Source organism: Piliocolobus tephrosceles, chromosome 20 (genome assembly GCF_002776525.5).
Source record: "Piliocolobus tephrosceles isolate RC106 chromosome 20, ASM277652v3, whole genome shotgun sequence".
Classification (NCBI taxonomy): domain Eukaryota; kingdom Metazoa; phylum Chordata; class Mammalia; order Primates; family Cercopithecidae; genus Piliocolobus; species Piliocolobus tephrosceles.
This window is the reverse complement of record NC_045453.1, coordinates 3268095-3291914: the sequence shown is the minus strand read 5'-3', so window position 1 is coordinate 3291914 and position 23820 is coordinate 3268095. Positions and strand designations below refer to the sequence as shown.

At 51.0% G+C, this 23820-nt stretch overlaps 1 protein-coding gene and 1 pseudogene across 1 annotated transcript; one reads left to right on the top strand and one right to left on the bottom strand.

The window, feature by feature from the left end:
- The first annotated feature begins 1706 nt into the window (after positions 1-1706).
- FAM110A (family with sequence similarity 110 member A) lies at positions 1707-15314 on the top strand. Its single transcript, XM_023220358.2, has 2 exons — positions 1707-1955; positions 13752-15314. Exon 2 carries the CDS (start codon positions 13849-13851, stop codon positions 14734-14736), a length of 888 nt encoding a protein of 295 aa, XP_023076126.1. The 5' UTR covers positions 1707-1955; positions 13752-13848; the 3' UTR covers positions 14737-15314.
- Positions 8565-9061, bottom strand: LOC116418550 (annotated as a pseudogene).
- Positions 15315-23820: the final 8506 nt, after the last annotated feature.

Genomic DNA, 23820 nt, shown 5'->3' with positions numbered 1-23820 from the left:
ATGTATTTAATACATATTTATGCTGTACATAGTGTTTTGAAGCATCCTGTACTTTAAAAAAATTTGGGAGGGGTGTAATGGCTCATGCCTGTAATCCTAGTAACTCAGGAGGCCAAAGCAGGAGGATCACTTGAGGCCAGGAGTTCTAGACTGGCCTGGGGCAACATAGTGAGACCCGTAGCTTGACATGGTGATGCGGGCCTGCAGTCCTAGTTACTCTGGAGGCTGAGGTGGGAGGATTGCTTCATCCTAGGATACAGTAAGCTGTGGTTGCACCACTGCACTCCACCTTGGGCAACAGATCTAGACCCTGTCTCTAAAAAACATAAATAAATCAATATTTAATACTTAGCATTTTCCCCTATCTTTAAATATCTTTTAGCTACTTCACTTTTATTTTTATTTTTTTGAGATGATCTGTTGCCCAGGTTGGGGTGCAGTGGCATGATCTCAGCTCACTGCATCCCCCACATCCCAGCTTCAATCTATTCTCCTGCCTCAGCCTCCCGAGTAGCTGGGATTACAGGCTTGTGGCACCACACTTGGGTAATTTTTGTATTTTTAGTAGAGACAAGGTTTCACCATGTTGGCCAGGCTGGTCTTGAACTCCTGACTTCAGGTGATTTGATTGCCTCAGTCTCCCAAAGTGCTGAGATTACAGGTGTGAGCCACTGCTCCTGGTGGCTGCTTCGTTTTTAATGGCTGCATAATATTCCTCATCAGTAAGTGGGAATAATTAGGCTAGGCGGCGTGGCTCATGCCTGTAATTCTAGAACTTTGGGAGGCTGAGTTGGTAAGATTACTTGAGTCCAGGAGTTTAAGACCAGTCTGGGCAACATGGCAAAACCCCGTCTCTACAAAAAATACAGAAAATACCGGGTGTGGTGGCGCACACCTGTAGTCCCAGCTACTTGGGAGGCTGAGGTGGGAAGATTGCTTGAGCCCAGGAGACTGAGGCTGCTGTGAGCTGAGATCCCACCACTGCACTCCAGCTGGGGCGACAGAGTGAGACTCCATCTCAAAAAAAAAAAAAAAAAAGAAAGAAAGAAAGAAAAAAAGAAAGTGTTAATAATTAAAAGTACTTTTAGAGGGTTATGTCATAAGCCTTGACAAGAATTGTTCTGTAAAGCTACCTGGCATGTAAAACGCTCAATTAAGTTAGCTCTTCCACAGGATGGAATTATATAACCAACCCCTTTCAAGAGGCATTTAAGTTGTTTCCATTATTTTGCCATGATGAATAAGGCTGAGCAATATTAATCTTTGCTCATATCTTTGGTCATTTCCTTTGTAAATTTCGGGACTGCTGGGTGTGCACATTTTAAAATTAACTCACTCATCATCGTGCAGTTAGGAGAACAGAGAAAGGAAGGGGCTGTGCGGGGTCACATAGGGAGTTAGCGTCAAAGTCAGGACTGGGAATCAGCCAGGGTCCTCTAACTGGAGCTCTTCCAGCTGGTGTCCTAGAGGAAGTCCCAGCTGCAAGCAGGAGGGAGGAGGAAGGGAAAGAACCAGGCGCCGGGTCTGAAGCGGCGGCAGGAAGAAGGTGGGGCCGGTTGGGAGGAGGGGGCGGAGCTGCTGAGCCGCGCCGCTCCTTCGGGCTGCAGAAGCTAAGCGGTAGCCTGGCAACCCCGGCGGCGCGCCGTTCGAACGGAAGCGAGGAACCAATCAGGAAGTCCGGGGCGAACCATTCTGGAGTGAAGGGGGGCGGGGTGCTCACTTCCCCTTTCTCGGCGCTGGAGGGACTTTCCCTGCGGTGGGGGCCTTCGACAGTCAGGGCTATCCGCTCAGCTCGACTGCGGAGGGCAGTTCCGAAGGGGACCCCAAAGGTGCCCACGCGGGGCTGGGGCTTCCTGGGCGTCGTTGGGAGCGGCCACTACCAGCCCGGGTCCGAGCTGTCAGCCTCGCCGAAGACTGCGCGGAAGGAGCCGGGACACGCTTAGCACGGGCTCCAGGTGAGGGCGCGGGTGGTTCCGGATGCGACCCCGGGTCTGGGGGGCTCAGTTCCCCGAGCGCCTGCTGTCTGCTTTCTCCCCGCGTCGTACCTGCGTGTCATTTCACAGATGAGGACTCTGAGGTTCAGAGAGGCAAGTGTCCTGGCTCGGCGAGCTCTGGCAGAGAATCCAGTTCAAGGCTTTCCGCCCTACCTCGCAGCCCCTAGTCTAGTCATATCTAGACTTGCCTTGAGAGGTCTAGACGGGCAACTGGTAGTCATTTTCCCAGCGTTTTATCGGCAGGGACACGGCCTATGGACCCCTGGCTGGATCACCTATCCCTGCGCCCCACACTGTCCTCGGGATACCCCTTTTGGGCGTCTTTCTTCTCCGCAGTCCGGGGTTGGACTCGGCTCATTTGGCGCCTTTCTGCCTACGGGGCTCTGAACTCCAGATCTCCCCCCTCTCAGAGGACCACTCTTTGGGCATCGGACGGGACTGACATTTCTGGGCTGGATACAGGGGCAGCAGATTCTCCAGCCCCCAGAGTCGCTGCTGGCCTCCAGGGAATCTTCCCTGGTTTGGGGAAGGGAATAGAGCCTGTCCCTGACCCAAAGCCACTAGTCACCAGAGACTTTGAAATTGGGAGTGGGGCCGGGATCCCCTCAGGAGGAGCATCTGACCTAGGCCAGACCCTGCTCTGTCTCCTGGGGACACCCCCTGCCCCCTAGGTTGCTATTGTCAGTCTCCTTTTGTAGGTGGGGAAACTGAGGTTCTAAGAAGTTAAGCCTCTTGTCTAAGTCCCAGTCAGACAATGCAGTGGTTATTAGCTTCTGGTCCCTCTGGCTTCAATCTTAGAATCCTTGACACTCAGAGTCATGCATTTTGAGAGTCTTGAATCTCTTCATAAGGGAGTTACATATCTCCTCTCCTCTGGAGCCTCCCCCTGGCTTTGGGGACAGGATCTCCGAACACTCAGAAAGAAAACAAGCCTTTCCTTTATTCTTTCAACAAATATTATTTATTGACTTCATAGGCCCTGCTCTTGTTCTTGCATGTTTTGTTTTTCTCAGTAGCATTTACTCCACCTTATGTCCTATATATTTTACTTATTGGCAAATTTATCATCTTCTCCCACTGTGATGCAAGGCAGGGGCTGAGGCAATTGAGGTCCTCACCACCAGTGCAAAATTTAGGGATGCCCCGAACCTCAGCAATCAAGATAACTGAAACTAATGTTCATGGACCATTTGTGTGTTCTGCAGGCAGGAGGTTAACTCACACAGCCTTCATGAAGCACAGTCCTCCCATCTCTCTCTCTCTCTCTATATATATATGTGTGTGTGTGTGTGTGTATGTGTGTGTGTGTGTGTGTGTGTATGCATATTTATAAATCATGAAACCACTGCCCTGTCCCTGACTTGCTCTGTGACATTGAGTAAGTTTCTTCAGTCTCTGGCCTGAGCTAAGAAGTCATGATGGTGCACTCAGGCCTGGGCAGAGGGCAGTCTAGGATAGAAAGCGGACTTGGCTGTGGATTACAAATGCATCCCCCAGACTCAGCTGTCCCACTTCTCAGCAAAATGATGTAGATGCAGTGATGCTGCAATGTGGTTTGTAGGCAGAAATGAGACACACGCTAAGTGGCCACCAGTAGGGGATGATGGGAAATTCTACTGTGCAGCTGGGAAAAAGGACATGCTCTTTATGTACTAATGTGGCACAAAGAACAAAACATACTATTGAGCAAAAAGAACAAGATGAAAATGGTACACATAGCATCATGATGCCGTATGTGTAAAAATGGAGACGGAATATATATTCATACTTGCCTGCATCTGCCTAAAGTCTCTCAGGAAGGATAAGCAACTGGTCACAGTGGTGCCTGCAGGGAGGAGAAATGGGGACAGGGTGGGAGGAGGTTTTTTTTTTTTTTTAAAACTTCATTATCTTTACCGTTTTTGAATTTTGAGTTGTGTGCATGTATCATCTATTTTAAAAATTTTAAAATTAAGGCCAGGTGTGGTGGCTCACACCTGTAATCTCAGCACTTTGGGAGGCCGAGGTGGGTGGATCACTTGAGGTCAGGAGTTTCAGACCAGCCTGGCCAACGTGGTGAAACCTCATCTTTACTAAAAAATACAAAAATTAGCCGGATGTGGTGGCACGAGCCTATAATCCCAGCTACTTGGGAGGCTGAGGCAGGAGAATCACTTAAACCCGAGAGGTGGAGGTTGCAGTGAGCCAAGATTGCACCATTGCACTCCAGCCTGGGTGACAACAGGGAAACTCTGTCTTAAAAAAATAAAATAAAATAATATTTATATGTGTGTGTGTGTGTGTGTGTGTGTGTGTGTGTATGCATATTTATAAATCATGAGACCTCTGCCCTGTCCCTGACTTGCTCTGTGACACTAAGTTTCTTCAGTCTCTGGGCTGAGCTAAGAAGTCATGATGGTGCACTCAGGCCTGGGCAGAGGGCAGTCTAGGATAGGAAGTGGGCTTGGCTATGGATCTGCCTCCCCCTCACCTTTCTAATCCTGTGTGCCAGGTCCTTCCCCAAGACCTTGCATGTATTATCTCTCTCATTCTGTCCTCACTGCAAAATCCTTTGTCCCCATTTTGCAACCTCAAGTGCAGACCTAGGCCTAGAAGATCAACATAGTAGAGGTGAGCATATCAGTGGGCCTAGATGTCCACATCCACACCCATTCCACAGTCTACTCCCTTCTCCCTTCCTAAAGTTAGTTCAAGGCCACCCTGAGCAAGGCTGACTCCTGGGCAGGCCAGGGCACCAGCGTCTGGGAGGCCTCCAGAAATAGCTCAGGGCCTGGTATGGCTCTGGAGGCAGCCCAGCTGGGTGTCCCTGACCTGGACAGCTGGGCTGAAATTGAGCTGGGGCTGTCCTGCTGGCTGGCCCCTTGCCACTGCCTGGAGCCTTCCTGATCTCCTCTGGGGCAAGCAAGGGCCTCCCCAAATCTAGGCCAGGCTTCCGCTGAAGGGAAAGAAAGAAGCAGGTGGAAGGAAGGGGGCGGGTTGGGTGTAGAATGTCATGAAAATTATAACCTTTGGAAACCACACCTCCCACCCCCTCACCAAAGAATAAAAATCACTGACACCTCTTGAGCAGTTACTGTGTTCCAAGTACTTTACAAGTATGAACTCATTTAATTCCCTCAACTCTGTGATGTAAGGTAATTACTGCTGTTCTTATTTCCGTCTTGCAGAGGGGAGACTGAGCACAAGAGAGGTTTAATAATTTGCATAAGATAACCTAGAGGTGGAATTTGAACCCAGAGAGTCTGGCTCTAAATTTTACATTTTTTAGGGGGGTGGGGTGGGGCGGTGAGTGAATTAAAATGTATATAAAATAAAATTTACCATTGTTACCACTTTTAAGTATACAGTTCGGTGGCATTAAGTACATTCACACTGTTGTACAACCATCACCACCATCCATCTTCAGAATGTTTTCATCTTCCCAAACTGAAACTCCATACCCACTAAACAGTTCCCCATTGCCTGTCCCCTAGTGCCTGGCAATCACCGTTCTACTTTCTGTCTGAGTGAATTTGACCACTTTGGGTACCTCTAGGTATTATAAATGGAATCATACAGTATTTGTCTCGTTGTGTCTGGCTTATTTCACTTAGCATAATGCCTTTAATGTTGTTGTATGTGTTAGAATTTCCTTTTTAAGGCTGAATAATATTCTATTCTAATATTCTATGTATATGCTACCTTCTGTTTATCCATTCATCCCTTGATGGACACTTGGATTGCTTTTGGCTGTTGTGACTAATGCTGCTTTGAGCATGGATGTACAAATATCTGTTTGAGTTCCTTTTTTTAATTGTTTTGGGTATACACCCAGAAATGGAATTGCTGGGTGATCCTATGGTAATTCTGTTTAATTTTTTGAGGAACTACTTTACTGCATTTCACAGTGACTACACCATTTTATGTGTCCATCAGCAGTGCACAAAGTACTAATTTCTCAACATCTTCACCCACACGTGTTATTTTCTGTTTGTATTTTTTTTTTTGGTAATGTCCATCTTCAGGGGTGTGATGTGGTATCTCATTGTGGTTTTAATTTACATTTCCCTAATGACTAATGGTGTTGAGCATCTTTTCCTGTGCCTAATGGCCATTTGTATATCTTTGGAGAAATGTCTATTCAAGTGACAAGTGACTCTGCATTCTTTTTTTTTTTGAGACAGAGTTTCTCTCTGTCACCCAGGCTGGAGTGCAGTGATGCCGTCTCGACTCACTGCAACCTCTGTGTCCCCGGTTCATGTGATTCTCCTGCTTCAGCCTCCCGAGTAGCTGGGATTACAGGCATCCGCCACCACGCTGGGCTAATTTTTGTATTTTTAGTAGAGACGGGGTTTCACCATCTTGGCCAGTCAGGTCTTGAACTCCTAACCTCGTGATCCACCCACCTTGGCCTCCCAAAGTTCTGGGATTGCAGGTGTGAGCCACCACACCCAGCCATGACTCTGCATTCTTAACTATTACCTGTGCTTCTCTTAGATTTGTAACCTCTGAGAGTAGTGGATCAGCATTCTGGGCTGATGAAGGCCTCCCTTCATTCTGGGCTGATGAAGGAGCCGGGCACTGAATGATCTAGTTGGTTGAATAGTTATCATAGCCCATGCTTTGGTGGCATTTCTCATACATGGGCCTCATGCAGAGAGGGAGGCACGGTTGTGAGTCCTGTTTTGCAGTTAGGGAAACTGAGATATGGAGACGTTGAGTATTTTATCTGAGGTCTCATAGCTAATCATTGGTGGAGCTGGGATTTCAATGGGTTCTGGAGTCCATGCTATACCTTACAGATATGGCCAGGGGGATGGAGTGGCAAAGACCACTGCAGGCAGCAGAACCAGTGTGTGCAGAGGTTTGTATATGGTGGCTTTGGAGAAAGAAGAGGACTTGGGTAGAAGTGGTCAGAGCCCAGCTTGAATGGTGGTGACTTGAAGTTGGAGGAAGAGTAAGACAGGTCTGAAAAGGCCAGGAGCAGGGTCAGGGTTTGGAGAGGAGGCTTGGTGCTTAGGGACCCTGGCCTTTTTTTTTCTTCTCACAAGATATTTATTAATTACAAAGGGAAAATAGTAACTGTACAGTTGAGAAATTTGGCAGATACTGCCTTAGCCAAGGAATTGGCTGATCACTAAGATTAAGACAAACTGTTGTTATGAGTGGGTGTGGTAATGTACCTATAGTCCCAGCCACTCAGGAGGCTGAGGTGGGAGGATTGCTTGAGCCCACCTATTTGAGGCTGCAGTGAGCTATTGAGTGTACTCCAACCTGGGCAACACAGTGAGACCTCATCTCTAAAAAAAGAAAAAAGAAGCCTCCTGACACCATGTACTGAGAAGGACACAACATCACTTTTGTGTTATTCTTGATAGATACGTATAACTTTCTCTCCTTTCTTTCTTCCTCTCTTTTTCTTCCTTCTTTCTTTCTTATTGATATAAGAAAAAGCTTTATACATTTAATGTATACCTCTTGATGAGTGGCCTTGGCCTTTGAGGTGGCCTGGGTCCAGTCCAGCTAGTTGTTCAATGGTATTTCCTCTTTGTTTGGTCCCTGGAGGAAGAAAATTGGAAGGGTGTGATGGAGCTCATGGTCCAGTGGGAGAGATAAGGAAACGAATTATATTTCCTATCCTAGATAAAAGAGTATCTAAAATAACAGGATGTAATGAGTGCTCGGAAGGGAATAAAATGGGTGAAAAAGCTGACACCCCCTCTTGGGGGTCTCTTGGAGGAGATGGCATTTGAAGTGAGATCTGAAGGGGGTGAAGGAAGAGAGTCCAGGCAGAGAACAGCTCGTGCAAAAGCCCTGAGGCAGGAAAGACCTTGTGTTCAGGAACAGCAGGGAGGGCTTTGTGGCCACAGCAGGAAAGAGGTTGCAGATAACCTGGGAGATTTGGACAAGGACTGAGTCCTGGAAGGCCTGAGGGCCAAGTAGGGAGCTTGGATTTTTTTTTTTTTTTTTTTTTTTTTTGAGACAGAGTCTTGCTCTGTTGCCCAGGCTGTAGTGCAGTGGCGCAATCTTGGCTCACTGCAGGGAGTTTGGATTTTATTGTTAAGGGAGCCACAGGAGGGTTTAAACACAGCAGTAATGAGACCTTATTTCTGCTGGGAAAACATTGCCATTATTGCCCCCATTTTACAGCAGAGGAAACTGAGACTTAGAACCATAACCAGGGAGTGCTTCCTAAGGTGGCTTCTCCCTCTGGGGTCCAGCCGACGAGGCAGTAGATTATTCAGGAGTTCCTTGCGGGGCACATCTGGTAAGTGGCCAAAGCCCAACACGGAAAACACTGTCTCTTCCACCTCGCCTCCCCAGATGTGAGCCTGGGTTCCAATCCTGGCTCTGCCATTAATCAGCTCTGGAATTTTGGGCAAGTGGCCTTACCTCTTGGAGCCTCAGTTTTCTCATCTGAAAATTGGCATAATGATAGTAGACCTCACAGAGTAGGTGTGAGGATTAAATGAGTTAACATTTTGTAAAGAGCTTAGAATGGTGTCTGGTACAAAGAAAGTGCTCAGATGAGATTTGTTCTTTTCTTTTTTGGCTGTACATTTATTCAATGCAAAATAATCCTCTCCAGTTTTACTGAGGTGGCTGACCACGTCCACGACCAGATCCGCCTCTAAACTGGAATTCGGTTGCTGACCCAGCCCCAGCCTCGGCTGTCTTGTCAGCACCAGGGGGCACAGAACACTGTCTGTACGTGTCTCTGTCGGCTTCCTCTCTTGTGAGTCTTGCAGGTCGCTTGCCCTCCAGACCCTTAGGCCGAGGCCTGCCAGTCTCTGGATGGCTGTGGCATAGGGTGGCAGGAACAATCTCTGGGGGCAGATGAAGGTAATCATGGAGATACTGGATACCCTCATTGGTAAGGTACCAGTAGAAGTGTCTCCAGGCAAACTCTTCCTTCACGCAGCCTCGGGACTTGAGAGACTGCATGGCCTTCATGACATGAAGGTTGGGCACATTCTTGTCTGCCAGTTCCAGGTACGTAGGCATGTGCACATCCTTCTTGGCCCCCATGACTCCCTCCTTAAAAAGGAGTTCATAAATGGCAATCGGTTCTTCTTAGGCATCAGCATCTTGGCAGCTGTAGGGTCCGGGGCTGGGGCTGGAAAGGAAGGACTGTTCTTTTCTATTATGAAAATAATTATTGTTGCTTTGCTGTTACTACTATTAGTGCCTGAAGGAGCCTTCCCTCCCCATCCTCCATGTCTGCCTCAGTGGAGGACTAGGCAGGGCTCAGCAGGCCATTTGGAGGATGATGGATTGTTGCCCCATTCCCTGTAAAGTCAGGGACTGGAGGAGGCTGCAGTGCTGAGGGGGAGGGAGGGAAAGCTGATGTGAATCACTGCCGGCCTCCTCATGCCCTACACCCTAGTCCTGGCCCAGCTCCCACAGGCACAGACATGGAACAGGAGCCTCTTCAGCCTGAGCGGGGCAGAGGGCTGAGGCTGAGGCCTGGGAGACAGCTCCTTCTCTGCACCTCAGGATTCCTGTGAAAAAATGGCCTATCAAATGTGCCTACCTGAAGTGAGTTATAGGACTTGGGCTGGAAGAGGTGACAGTCACCACCCTCTGGGAATTCCTTCCTGCAGGGGTGCAGTCTCATGGGATAAAATGAGGGGGCTCTGGGGGGTTAAATGAGTATGGTGTCTGGCACCCCAAAATTCTAGTTACTGTTGTTACTATGACGGTTGTTGTTACCAATGTTAACAGTTTTTCACAAGGCTGCTACGGCATCCTCACGCTCAGCCTGTTCCAGATGGATGGGCTCTACATGTGACGGAATGGAGCACTAGGAGGGTCCTGCAGCTTGGTCAGGGACACACAGCTAGAAAGTGGTGGCGTTAAGGCTTGGTCTGGAGGGAAAGTGCGCAGGCTGGACTCCCCAGAGTGATTTTGGGCTAGTGACTCAGCCTCTCCCAGCCTCAGTTTACCATTAGTCAAATGGGGTAACAATAGAACTCATCAGATAGCCATTGTTGGGAAGATTAAAATGGGTTACCTGATACCAAGAAAAACACTTTCCCGTGCCTGGCACAGTGAACATTACCTGGCGGTCCTTCTGAGTGTCAGGGAAGGGGGCTCCGTTTGTCCGTCTCTAAGATGGGTGCGCTTGCCTGCCGGAGCCACCGGGACTCCGCGCGCCAGCTGTGCGGTGGGCGGGTCTCGGCTCCGGGAAGAACTTCCCTGGGTGGTCCTGGAGCCGATTGGACCCGGTTACTGAGCCAGGCCAGCTGCCAGCGGCCGGGGCTCGGGTTCCGGCCCCTGCCTGGCTTTCCTTACCCTTTTCGGGTAATACCTGGACCGGCGGGTTCACTTGCCCGCAGCCGCCGGAAGTTGCGCAAACTCAGGTTACCGGAGCCCCAGGTGGGCCGGGCGGGAGGAGCGCAGGCCAGCGGCGCGGGCGCAGCCAGGTACGTGCGGACCTGAGTCGGGGGCGCCCAGCCTGGGGTAGGGGGCGGCCCGAGTACCCCTCCACCCTGGGACGGCGGAAACGGGGCAGGGATCTACCTTTCGGCTTCAAGAGGACCGCGGGGATCGTGCCGCTTGCTCCCTCATTTGAGATCCAGGCCAACTCGGACTCAGGGGCGGCGAGTGGCGAGGGTCACACAGCGCCCTGCTAACCGTCCCCCCATCCCCCGCCACCGGGATTCCTCAAGCTTGCCCGGAATTGAGGGAGAGCAAAAGCCAGACTGGGGATCTGAGTTCCCCCTAGTCTTGCCCCGCGGCCTCTGGAGGCTGACGCCGGGGAGCTGGTGGGGAGGGGGCGAGGTGGGGATGCGTGCCACGGGGATGCAAACCAGAAGGGCCGGCGGTTGGGGGCATTCATGGGAGGCATTTGAATCCGTGGGTGGGGCATTGGGCGGTGAGAGGCGGCCTCAGAGGGGACCTTGAGTCCTGCTTTGGGACTTGGGACCCTGGCTTCACCTGGCAGGAGCCGCTGCACCTCCGTTTGCCCACCCGTGACATGGGGCTGTTGAGGTGAGCACACTGATCAGCCTGTCTTGGGCCTGCTTTGTCAGCGGTGTGGGCTGGGACAGACCCTCGTGGGGCTTGCTTAGAGATCCCTCCGTGGGGGTGGTCTGTGGACTTGGGTAGTCAAAATCTTCTTAAAGACCAGTAGCCTGGTTTGTGGCTCCGCCTTTTTGCCAGATGCTGAGGAAAGCCCTTGACCTGTTTGATCTCTCCATCCTTATCATGACCTGGAGGCTCAGGAAGGTCTATTTTTAACCTCATTTCACGGAGAAGGTAACCGAGTCTGTAAAGAGGTGAAGCTGCTTGCGCAAGGCGCACAGCGGGCGGGTGGGCGAACCGAAGGCCGGCAGGCCCGCGGCGCCAAATCCGGGGTTGGCTTTCGCATCTGTCCCAGCCCCCCCAGAGGGGAAACCAGGGCCAGCAGATCGGGCCGCAGGGACTGGGGGCCCGATCGGGGTCGTGCACGGGGCTTCTGCCCCGGCCCCGCCCGTCTGACCTCCTTCTCCCTCTTTATCCGGATGGTGCCCGCGAGGGAACTGCCACTGTGGACGGGTTGGACTGGTTTGGGAGGTGGCGGCCTGGGGGTGGGGCAGAGTTTGGCTGCCTCTACTATGCTCCTTTCCTGTCAGGTCCTTCCACCTGAGGTCTCCTGGGGGTCGGCCCTGGTGGAGCAAGGCTTCCTTTCCCATCCACTCCATCTCTCCTGCCTTGGGAGCAGCACCCAAGGTTCTATTCCCAACTTATCACTGCGGCAGAGGTCTCCAGCTGGTGGTTGGGGGCCAGATGGAGGAGGGGACAGATACGTTTGCAGACATATTTTGTTTGCTGCACATGCAGTGTTTTAATTATTATTATTGAATATGCTAACAGTTTTAAGAATCTAGAGTTTTTATGTAAGTCTGGATTTCCAGCTTCCTGGAACAATACTTCTACCACCTTGCAGCAGGCAGGGTACCTAGATGTCTCTAGTTCATCTCTGATCACCCAGTTCACATCTGGCTCCCATAAATATTTCAGTCCAATAAATATTTATTGAATATTTTGCCTTAGTATGTGTCTAGGGCAATATCTTGAAACTGGGGTATAGTGAAGCCACCCCCACCTGCCCCCCCCCACACCCCTGCCCTCATGGAGCTGATATTTTAGGGGGATGGGGACAACAAAGAATAAAACACCCATACACAAACAGAGTACTTGTGCAGGGAATAAGGAGAAAAGGAATAGTGTGGGGAGGGGGTCAGGAGCGCAGGGGAGAAACAGGATGTGGTATTGAAATCAGTGCCTTATTTATCTACTCTGGGACCTGGGAAAGTCAATTCTCTCAATCTCAGTTTCTCCATCTGCACAATGACCCATAGGCTTGTGGGAGGTTATAGGGAGGATGGCACCCAGCAGGGATCCCTGCCTCCCCACCCTGATCCAGACTCGCTCCCTCCTGGATTTTTGGATGTCTAGGTGGGGCTGTCCAATGTAGCTTCCTACCATGGATGGAAATGCTCTACTCTGTGCTGCCAAGTGCAGTGACAACTGGCCACGTGTGGCTACTGAGAACTTGAAATGCCACTAGTGTGGCTCAGGAATGGAATTTTATGTTTTTATTTCATTTAAATTTAAAGTTAAGGTTGAATAGCCATATGTGGCTGGTGGCTATTGAGCTGGACAGCACAGGTCTAGATGGCTTGAACTGCATGTCCTCTTGGGGAACACCTAGATTAAGTACCTGCCCCCTCTGTTTTACAGATGAGAATGTTTGGGACTTGGTATATGGGTTTTCTTCTGCCCCATCACCAAGGGGCCTTGTGGGGTGACTCTGTGGACTTTTCCTTGGAAGCAGGGTCGGGGTTGGCTTAATGCCTGGGACATCAGGCTCTGACACTTGGGTGACCACGTGGACACTTGTGCATCCAGGTGTATGCCCTCTTCCCAGGTGAGTGCCCATTCCATGGCTGCAGGCAGATCAAGGGTCTGCCAGATGCCTCCATGCAGGGCTGTGTGATTTGGGACCTTTCCAGCTTCTCTCAGCACAGCATAGCTCAGGGCTGATGTTTCCACGTGACAGGCATTTGTGGATCACCGTGGGCCATCCAGTTCCATGCTGGAAGCTGACGGATGTATGGACTCCACTGGGGCGGGGGTGGAGATTTTCTTTGCTCCTTCCCTATAAGCTCTGCCCTTTGCCTGGGGCCTGGCATGTCTAGGCGGGTGGATGGCATAGGGCAGCTTCCTGCCTGGATGGGTGAGGGGTAGAGGTGGTACCAGGCTCCCTTTGGGAAGTCCAGATGGGGTGTGGGGCTGGAGCCGTTTTTCTTGGTCATTTAACCCTACACCCCTGTGGCAGCACCCTCCTTCTTGGTGGTAAGGGGCAGAGCTGGGTTAACTTAAGCAAGCTGGTTGCCTCTCTGGGCTTCAGTTTCTCCATCCAAAAAATGAGGCTGTTGAGAGGGCCTGAAGTTGAGTTGACTGGTGCGTAGCACAGAGCCTGGAGCCTCCCTTGCTCCTTTAGCGCGTGCCTTGCCCTGTCTTTTCTGCCCAGGTTGCCCAGGTCTTTCTTCTCCAGCACCTTTTTTCTTCTCTTGGCCTCAGCTGGGCCTGGTTCCCCCGGGGCAGGAGGGAGGGGGTGTGGGTGGGGCCTTAGGCCCCGCAGCTGTTGCCTTCTGCCTGCTGATTGGCTCCTTATGGAGGGGCGTGGTCTCTACCTTATAATAGGGAAGGCGTCTTACCCCTCTCTCAGCGGTGGCTGAACCTCTTTGTCTGAGCGCTCTCGGCCTTTTTTCTCTCTCTCCACCGCAGCAGTTGCCGGTGTTCAGCTGCTTACTTTCTGCCTGGATCTCTGGCTCTTCATTTCTCCGGTCTCCTCAGACCAAAGCCCTCGGGATATGCAGCAGCCATGCCTGTGGACACGCTGAGCCCTGGAGCCCCGGCCGCCCCCGCCCTACCTTGCCGCCTTCGGACCAAGGTCCCTGGCTACCTGCTACGGAGGCCGGCAGACGGTGGAGTTCGGAAACCGAGTGCTGTGGAGCGCCTGGAGGCCGACAAGGCCAAGTACGTCAAGAGCCTGCATGTGGCCAACACCCGCCAGCAACCTGTGCAGCCCCTGCTGTCCAAACAGCCACTCTTTAGCCCAGAGACTCGCCGCACAGTGCTCACGCCCAGCCGCCGAGCCCTGCCTGGCCCCTGCCGACGGCCCCAGCTGGACCTGGACATCCTCAGCAGCCTCATCAACTTGTGTGATAGTCCCGTGTCCCCTGCCGAGGCCAGCCGTACTCCTGGACGGGCAGAGGGAGCCGGCCAGCCTCCCCCAGCCACCCCTCCACGACCGCCGCCCAGTACCTCTGCGGTCCGCCGAGTGGACGTCCGCCCCCTGCCTGCGTCGCCAGCCCGGCTCTGCCCATCACCGGGTCCTGCCGCCGCCTCCAGCCCAGCCCGGCCGCCGGGTTTGCAACGCTCTAAGTCGGACTTGAGCGAGCGCTTTTCTAGGGCAGCTGCTGACCTTGAGCGCTTTTTTAACTTCTGCGGCCTGGACCCGGAGGAGGCAAGAGGATTGGGTGTGGCCCACCTGGCACGGGCCAGCTCAGATATCGTGTCCCTGGCAGGGCCCAGTGCTGGGCCGGGCAGCTCTGAAGGGGGCTGCTCCCGCCGCAGCTCGGTTACTGTTGAGGAGCGGGCCCGGGAGCGCGTTCCCTATGGCGTGTCGGTGGTGGAGCGCAATGCCCGCGTGATCAAGTGGCTGTATGGGTTAAGGCAGGCACGGGAGAGCCCAGCAGCTGAAGGCTAGATGCCACTGGGGAATTTGCCACAGGACAGATCTTACAGAGGCAAGTGGTCCCTGGACCTCTCTTGCATCCATTCTCTGGATGGCCATGTCAGAGGCTCCACCCTGGTGTGAACTTGGTGTGGAGGCAAAGGCTTAGAGGCTGGACCAGCATTCTTGGGCAAGGACTGACTCTCCGAGGGTTTTGCTCTTGACTTTGGACACTTGAGAACCCCCTCCCCCCACCCCAATACAAGGTTTCTGACAGTGTACTCCTGCTTAGTTCCTCTTGTGGGCCTGCATTTGGGGTGCTTTGCCCTCCCCACTGAGAGTGAGGGGCCAAGGGATCTCCTCAATCTTGTCTCCCCAGCGGCTCTGTTTCCTCCTTCCTTCCTTGGCCTCTGTCGTTTGCTGACTTCCTCTTCCTTACCCAGCGGAACTCACCCTGTGGTCGGGGCAGTGGGGAGGGGCCTAGCCACTGCTCTTCCTAGTCCTTGGCAGCTGGCCTAGGTGGGCAGACTATAGGAGGGACTGGTTAGGAGTCTGCATTGCTTTGACTTCCCTCCCCTTGGTTAATAAACACAAATGCTTGTTTCTCGAGGGCTGGGCCTTCAGACTCTTCTGTGTTCACAAGAGAAGGAGTAAGAGGTCTTGGGGTGGGGCCATCAAAACAGTAATTGTTTACCCCGAGATATAGTGGTGGGGCATGATGATAGCAGCTGGCCTGGCTGGAGACATGTCCCCGCGGTGGGTTCTCATAACTCTCCTGGAAGGCAGGCTGGCCTGCTTCATCAAGGAGGAAACTGAGGTCCAGCCATGAGTGGGCTGGAATAGAGCTGGGACTAGGAATGGGGTCTTTCCCCTGCACCAGGAAGGGAGCCTGCAGGGGAAAGGCCGATGGGGTGCATAGACTCTCCCCCGCCATGAGTGTTCCATCCTCATCCAAGCCCTGCCCAGTTCCCAAGGGGGCAGGAAGCTTGGAGAGGGCAAACCCTGAACTTGAAGTCGCACAGACCATAGAGTGAGGATGGGAAATGGGAGTTTTTGGAGGACGAGAGACTTGGGGTGGACGGCACAAAATGAGTGGCCTTGCCTGGTGATCTTGGACAAGCCAGTCTCCCTCTGGGCCTCAGTAGGAGAGTTAGGCAGCACAATCCTCCTTGGGTTGGGGCACTGGTGCATTCTGGGCCTTTCATACTATATTCCAATACCTGGGGAGAGGGGAAGGAAGGGGCTGGCACTGGGCTTTTGAGGCCTCAGCTTCTTCCAGTCTCCCTCCAGGTCAGTTACCTACTAGGAGACCCCACCTTGGCTAGTGGAGCAGCTAGGGCTAGGGCTGGGCTTACAAAGGGCGAAAGTGGTGGTGGCCTCTCTGGTGCCCCACAGTGGGAGTGGAGAGGGGGTGGGTGGTGCTTCCTTTCACAGGCTGCCTTGGCTACAGCACTCAGAAACAGGAAGCTCTAATGGGGGCCCTGGTGACAGGTTTGATGTAGGTTTTATTTTAAGCATAAAGAGGAGATTTCCGTTGGACTGTTGACAAACATCCAGGTCAGCCCAGCTGTCCATCTCTCTGTCTGTCTGCCTGTCTACAACTAGCCCCCAGGGGCCTGGGATTGGCCTGCACAGTTTGGTGAAAGAAGGGAAAATTGGGTTCTAGAAGAGGATGGTGTTCCAGCTCACGAGACTGGAGCTTGTGATACAGGTGGGGAGACAAGCATGAGGAGGGTGGTGACCTACCCACAACCCCCCGTGGTGCCCAGCAGTTTTGACAGTGCAGGAGCTGGGCCTCCAGGGTCCCCATGCTGAAGGAGTGATGGTGTCAGGAGAGAGAATCCAGGCAGGATCTGCAGACGTGGTGCCCTTTGAGGTGTCAAAGACTAGATTTCCTGGACACCTCTGCTGGAATTCAGGGCTAGTCATTGCCCCTTGCTGTGACCTGGCAGCCTCCGAGTAACGCAAGAAGGTGGATGGGCTGGCTGCATTTTACATATGAAGAAATTGAGGTTCAGGTCACAGGACTGGTGGGTGACACCTTGTTTCTGAAGGAGGGTTCAGTGCTTGAATCCTCAAGGTAGCCATCTGAGGACCAGAATTATTGTCAGAGCAGGATGCTGAGCTCAGGGAAGGATAGCGACTTGTAGACTGTCACATAGCAGGTCTGCAGGACAGCCTGGGGTCACACTCTTGCCTGCCAGACACATAGCAGTCTGTATTCCTGGTTCTCCCAACACATACCCCACCACTCTTTCTCATCTTGGCAGCCTTTTCTTCTGGTCACTTTATTACTGAGCATCTACTGGGTGCCCAGCAGTGGATAAGACAGATATGGCCCCTGTCCTAGTCTGGAGAAGAGAATGGGCAACTAAACATTCAGCACATAAATAATCATAGAATGTAAAGCAGGTATACTCAGGAACTTCTGCCCTAAAACCAGAGCTGTTCCCAGGAGCTAGACCAGGGGATAGATGCAAAGAGAATACCTTTCCATAAATCCACTGGGAGGGTCTGTTGGGGAGAGAGCAAGGCGGGATTCTTGGAAGTGGGGAAGGTGCCAGATTGAGTCTTGACTTCTCCAATGGTTATGGCTTGGTCTTGGGAGGGCTCCCCCTGTTCCAGGATTCTGAGCCTCCCGCCTTCCCTGCAGGCCTCTGTGGAGGGAGCAGGGCGGGAGGGCTTTTGCACTCCTCCCTCCTACAACCCTGCAGCCTTGGGGATCTGTGGAAACAGCCCCTCTATTGTTCTGCCTCCAGTTGGAGTGTGAGCCCTTGGAGGGCCTGCAGCTGCTGCCCTGTCTCCTGGGGCTGCCCAGCCTCCGAAGCAGCTCCCCCAGGCCAGCCTGGCCCCAGCTGCCTAGCCCCTAATTAGGCAGAGATGAGATCTGCTCCCTGATCCATTTCCCACCAGCTAATTATATACATGTCGATTTGGGAACCAGGCAACCTGGCTGCTCACTTCTATCATGAAGGTAGATGGGCCCTGGGAAAGGCAGGCCCCCACGGACCTCAGTTTACCCTTTTGGCAGAGGATGGAGTGTAGCTGCAGAGGCCTGTTCCTGTCCTTGGTTAAACAGTTCTGTTCCTGCTACCAAAACATTCAAGGAGACCCCTCATCTTGCCTGATAATCCTGTGTACGGGGGACCAGGAAAGGGCTGAGGAATTTGGCTATAGGAATTCCTTGACTCTAGGACCCCAGGGTAGGGTGGGGATATAGGTGAGAGCGCGCTGCAGCTGGCCGCCAATTAGATGTGCATATAAGAGGGCTTACAGTTGTGCTGGTCCCCTATCCAGGCTGGTCGATCGGGTGGGCTGAACACCTGGCCGGGTGCGGTGGCTCACACCTGTAATCCCAGCACTTTGGGAGGCCAAGGCGGGCGGATCACTTGAGGTCAGGAGTTTAAGACCAGCCTGGAGAAGGTGGCAAAATTCCATCTCCACTAAAAATATAAAAATTAGCCAGGCATGGTAGCGGACACCTGTAATCCCAGCTACCTGGGAGGCTGAGGCATGAGATTCGCTTGAACCCTGGAGGTGGAGGTTGCAGTGATCCAAGATTGCACCACTGCACTCCAGCCTGGGTGACAAAGCAAGACTCCCTCTCAAAAAAAAAAAAAAAAAAAAAAAAGGAGTGAACACCCCATCCAGGTTTTTAGAAAGGTAATATTGGTTGATGGGTGCAGCAAACCACCAAGGCACATATATACCTATACAACAAACCTGCACATTCTGTACATGTATCTCAGAACTTAAAGTATAATACAAATTAAAAAAAGGTAATATTATTTTTCAGATAATTCACTCATACATTTCTTCCAACATTTTATTAAGAAAAATTTCAAACATAGAGTTGAAAGAATTATACAGTGAACATTCATATACCTGCCTACTAAAGCACACTTGTTAATATTCCACTATATTTGCTCTGTCAGGAATCTACCCATCTCTCCATCCATTAACACAACTTACTTTTTAATAAAGCTTTTCAAAGTTGCAAATATCAGTACACTTCCCTTAAAGTACTTTAGTATGCATGCCATTAGCTAGAATTCAATATTTGTTTTGTTCCTCTGGAGGTAAGCTTTATGTGGAATGAAATGCATAGATCTTAAAGGTACCATTTGCTGAATTTAGACAAATGCATACTGTACCCCAGACCCCTATCAGAGTATCAAGCATCATTGTCACCTCAGAAAGTTTTCTTGCATCGCTCTCCTGCCGATTCCTGCCTGCCCACCATGGACATATTTTTATATCCTTATATATATAAATATATATATATATATATAATATATTTATTTATTTTTTGAGACAGCGTCTCACTCTGTTGCCCCGGCTGGAGTGCAGTGGTGTGATCTTGGCTCACTGCAACCTCTGCTTCCCAGTTTCAGGTGATTCTCCTGCCTCAGCCACCTAAGTAGCTGGGACTACAGGTGCATGCCACCATGCCTGGCTAATTTTTGTATTTTTTGTAGAGATGGGGTTTTGCCATGTTGGCCAGGCTGGTCTTGAATTCCTGACCTCAAGTGATCTGCCCACCTTGGCTTCCCACAGTGCTGGGATTACAGGCGGGAGCCACTGTGTCTGACCAATTTTAGGCACATACTGACTGACTTTCTGGTCTGATGTTTTCATAGTGTAGCCTCCACTGCCTGGCTGCCTGGCTTTGGATCCCAGCCCTTCCTCTTTCTGGCTGTATGACTTTGGGCAGTAACTTAACCTCCTTGGGCCTCAGTTTTCTCATTTGTAAAATGAGGGTGATAAGAATAGTGCTTAGGTTATTGAATTGTTGTAAGGATTCAACATGTAAAAGGCTTAGAATAATGAACATTAACCAATGAGTAGTCAAGCTTTTTCTTATAATGATTATTATCAAGAAAGATTTAGCTTTTGGTCCCCCCCTTTCAATCGGCATTTATCACAATTTTTTGTGAAGTGGATTTTAGTGTTATTTATATTAGAACTATATAAATACTGTTTCCTGCGAAGCCTAGTCATATATTTTGGTTACATTTCCTTTCCTATACAACTCTTTGTTCTTCCTGGAGTTACTACTGGCTTTGCTTTTTTTCATTTGCTCAGTTTCCTCTTTTTTTTTTTGAGATAGAGTCTTGCTCTGTGGCCCAGGCTGGAGTGCAGTGGCCAGATCTCAGCTCACTGCAAGCTCCGCCTCCCGGGTTTATGCCATTCTCCTGCCTCAGCCTCCCGAGTAGCTGGGACTACAGGCGCCCGCCACCTCACCCGGCTAGTTTTTTGTATTTTTTAGTAGAGACGGGGTTTCACCATGTTAGCCAGGATGGTCTCGATCTCCTGACCTCAGTTTTCTCTTAACCCATCCTTAATTCTCTTAATTCTTTGACACCCTCAATCTCCCCATAATTAACATTACACATCCTAAAACCCTTCAAGTGCTTTTAAAGAAGCATCCCTGTCCATTTTAAAAAATTGTAGACAATTTTAAAAATAGAATCTCAAATACAGTCTGTAAGATAAGGATTTGTGAGCATCCACTACGTGCCAGGAGCTGTGCTGGGCAGAGTAGGAAGGTAGCCAGATAGGTGATATCCCTGCCCGTGTGGGTTTCCAAGAGTGATGAAAACTGAAGCTCCACACCCCCAGCCTCTGCATTAACCTGGGAACACCTCAGCACCTCTGGGAGTCTCAGCACCTCAGGGAGCCCAGATTTACTTATTTGTAAAATGAGGATCATTTTGTCATTCTGCAATCACTCCTTAACCATGTTGTCTGGGGCTCTGTTATGGGTGCTGGGTACATAGCAATGATCTCCCCATCCCTTGAGGGGCTCACTAGAGCTGTGGGATAGAGTGGAGGCTGTGGATGGCAGGGGACAAGGGGAGCTAGGGAGTGGGTTTCACAGAGGAAGTACCATCGGAGGAAGAGGGTCTTGGTGGGTAAGGGTAGTAAACAGCTGTTATGTTCCAAGGGCTGTGTGAAGAACTTCCATGTATTATCCCATCAAATCCTCCCAAAGACCCATGGAAGGGGATCCTATTTTTATCACAATTTCATAGATGGGGAAACTAAGGCCAAGAGAGTCCAAGGCCAGGGTCACACAACTAATAAGCTGCAGAGGCAGTATTCGAACCCATGCAGTTGGGTTCTTAACCACACACTGCACTGTCTCACATCCAGATGCACAGCTCCTGTCCCCACCCCATCCTGTAGCTACCTGATCCTCTCCTGTCTACCCACTGGTGCTAACCTCTGGCTCATTCCATGCCCTTTGCTTTATTCATCCATTCATTCAACACAGATCTACTGGATGCCTTTTCCACGCCCAGCCCTGGGCTGGGCAGGGCCAGGGACATAGAGCTTGGGCAGTATTGACTCACCCATTCCCAGATAGGCATTGACATTGACATGCAAGCTGCCAGGAAAGTTGTCTAAACAAAGGGGTGTTTGGGGTTGAGTGATGGCTGTGTGTGTGTGTGTGTGTGTGTGTGTGTGTGTCCTGCAAGGGGTGTGTGAGTGTCTGTGTGGCAGTGACAGACTTTCTATGGAGGCCATTTATGAAGTTACATCTGTGTACTCTTGAGAGTGTGTTGTCTCAGAGGGTGTGTACACCAGGTATGTGGATCAGTGAGGTTTTGCTGCATAACAAACCACTCTAAGCCCAGAAGCCTAAAACCACTTATTAGCCCATGTGAATTGGCAGTCTGGCCTGGGTTTAGCTGGGCAGTTCTGGTTTTACCTGGGTTCGCTTGCCTTGCTGCAGTCAGCTGAGAGTGGGGTGTCTGGGAGGGCTTCACTCACATGCCTAGCAGTTGGCAGGCTGTTTGCTGGGGTGCCTCCATTTGCTTTGATGAGGCTGGCTTGGGCTTATTCTTATGGTGACCTCAGGGTTCCACATTCAGCAAGAGAAGATAAGCTCCAACGCACAGTGCATTTTGAGCCTCTACTTGTGTCAAGATTATAAATGTCCTAATAGCCCAAGTGACATGCCAAGTCAGATTCAAAGGATGGAGAAATAGACTCTCTCTCTCTCTCTCATTTTTGTTTTTGTTTTTCGAAAACAAGTCTGGCTTGTCTGGCTCCATCGCCCAGGCTAGAGTGCAGTGGCACGATCGCGGCTCAGTGCAACCTCTGCCTCCCAGTTCAAGCAATTCTCCTGCCTCAGCCTCCTAAGTAGCTGAGACTGCAGGTGTGTGCCACCATGCTCAACTAATTTTTGTATTTTTGGTAGAGACAGGGTTTCACCATGTTGGCCAGGCTGGTCTCAATCTCTTGACCTTGTGATCTGCCCGCCTCAGCCTCCCAAAGTGCTGGAATTATAGGTGTGAGCCACCGTGCCCGGCATAGACTCCATCTCTTAGTCACATTACACAGGGCATGAGTACAGATAGGGAGGAATTATTGTAGCTGATTTTCAAACAACTTACCTATGTGTACAGGTAAAGAACTAGGGAAATTTCTCAGTTTTGGATTTAAAAAAAATCTGGGCTCCAGTTCTGGCTCTTCCATCCTTGCTGTCTGACCCTTAGTCAAGTTGCCTCATTCTCTGAGCTTCCATAAATTGGATAAAATTGAATGAAACGAGATGATCTTTATAAAGTGTTTGTGCAACTCATTTGTTTACAAATGCAGCACATATTTATTGAGGCCTCCTATGTACCAACTGCTGGTCCCACCCTGAGGATATTGCAATGAACAAAATGGACCAAAACACCTGCCTTTGGGAAGCTCACAGCCTATGTTGTGGACAGACATTAATTGATCATCTTAATAATTTTATGACCATTGAGAGTAGATTTTGAAAGGAGAGATTGCTGACCCGGCCGGGTTGATCTGAGAAGCCAAAGATATTTAAGCTGAGATGTGAAGGATAGGTAGGAGACAATGAGGAGAAGAAAGATAGGAGTGGAAAATGAGTCTAGATGGAGGGCATGTGCAAAGGCCCTGTGGTGGGAGGAGTCGATTCCAGGAATAGAGAAAAGGTGGGTGGGGCTGGGCCTGAAGCACCAGGGCCAGATGGTGTGGGGCTGCTGGAGCCTTTGAACAATGTGAGGGTCTGTCTTGCCAGGCAGCCTGAAATAAAACCCAAAGGCCTAACTCCTCCACAAGGCCCTCATGATCTGGGACCCTGTTACTCCTCCAGTCTCCCCTTTACCTACTCTGCTGCAGCCATGCTGCCTCCTTCCTGTTCCAGGAACACCCCGGACACATTCCTACCTCAGGGCCTTTGCACTTGCCATTGCCTTTACCAGTATCGATCCTACCCAGATACTCTGACGACTCTTTCTGTCACTTCATTTCCGTCTCTGCCTCTTCAGAGGGGCCTTCCCTACCCACCCACCACAACCCCCCCTGCCCCTCCAGCTAAGCAGTCAGCATCCAACAATCTCTACTTCCCTGGCCTGGTTTATTTCTCTTCCTAGCACATATCACCTCCTGGCTTGTATTAGCCAGAGGCCACATTGTCTGTTTCTCTTCTGGATCTCTCACTACAGTACAGCTCGGCAGGCAGGGACTTGGCCTTGCTGTAGTCTGTGTCCTCAGCCTCAGGGGAAGTATAGGCATTCCATAAACATTTGCAAATAAAGAAATGAGTGAAAATGAGTGAGCGAATGCTGGAAAGAACTAGCTCCTGGAATTAGGAAGTCTGGGTTCAAGTTCTAGCTGGGCGATCCTTTCTGTTCATTGGTTTCTGCAGTTGAGCTGTGAGGCATTTGTGGTCTCTAGGGAGGTTCTAGGACAGGAAAGGAATACTCCAGGCTGTGGAGGGGCAGGGCCTATGGGGGAGAAGGGAGCTGGGGCCTTCTCTTTGGCCTTCTGGCGTTTGAAAATAGCCTAGCCCAGCCCCTAGCTTGGGCCCCTACCCTCCCTGGGGCGCCCAGCTGGAGCCAGGGGACTCTGTCTGGAGCCTGCCAGCCTGGTGCTGGGCTGGGATCAAGGCCACCTGACAGCTGGGCCAGGCAGTCCTGGAAGGTTCTTAAGGGCAAACAGGGCCTGCTGGATGTCCCAGACCTCCCTCCCCACCTATGGTCCCTCCTCCCTCAGTGTCCACCGGCAGGATAAATCCCTTAATCCTCTAGAGGCCTGCAGCCTTTGCAGCTTGCAAATCTTTTTCTTGGTTTGTTTCTAATTTCACCCCTG

Coding starts and splice junctions, on each gene's coding strand:
- FAM110A (XM_023220358.2), top strand. CDS start 13,849: ATGCCTGTGGACACGCTGAGCCCTGGAGCCCCGGCCGCCCCCGCCCTA.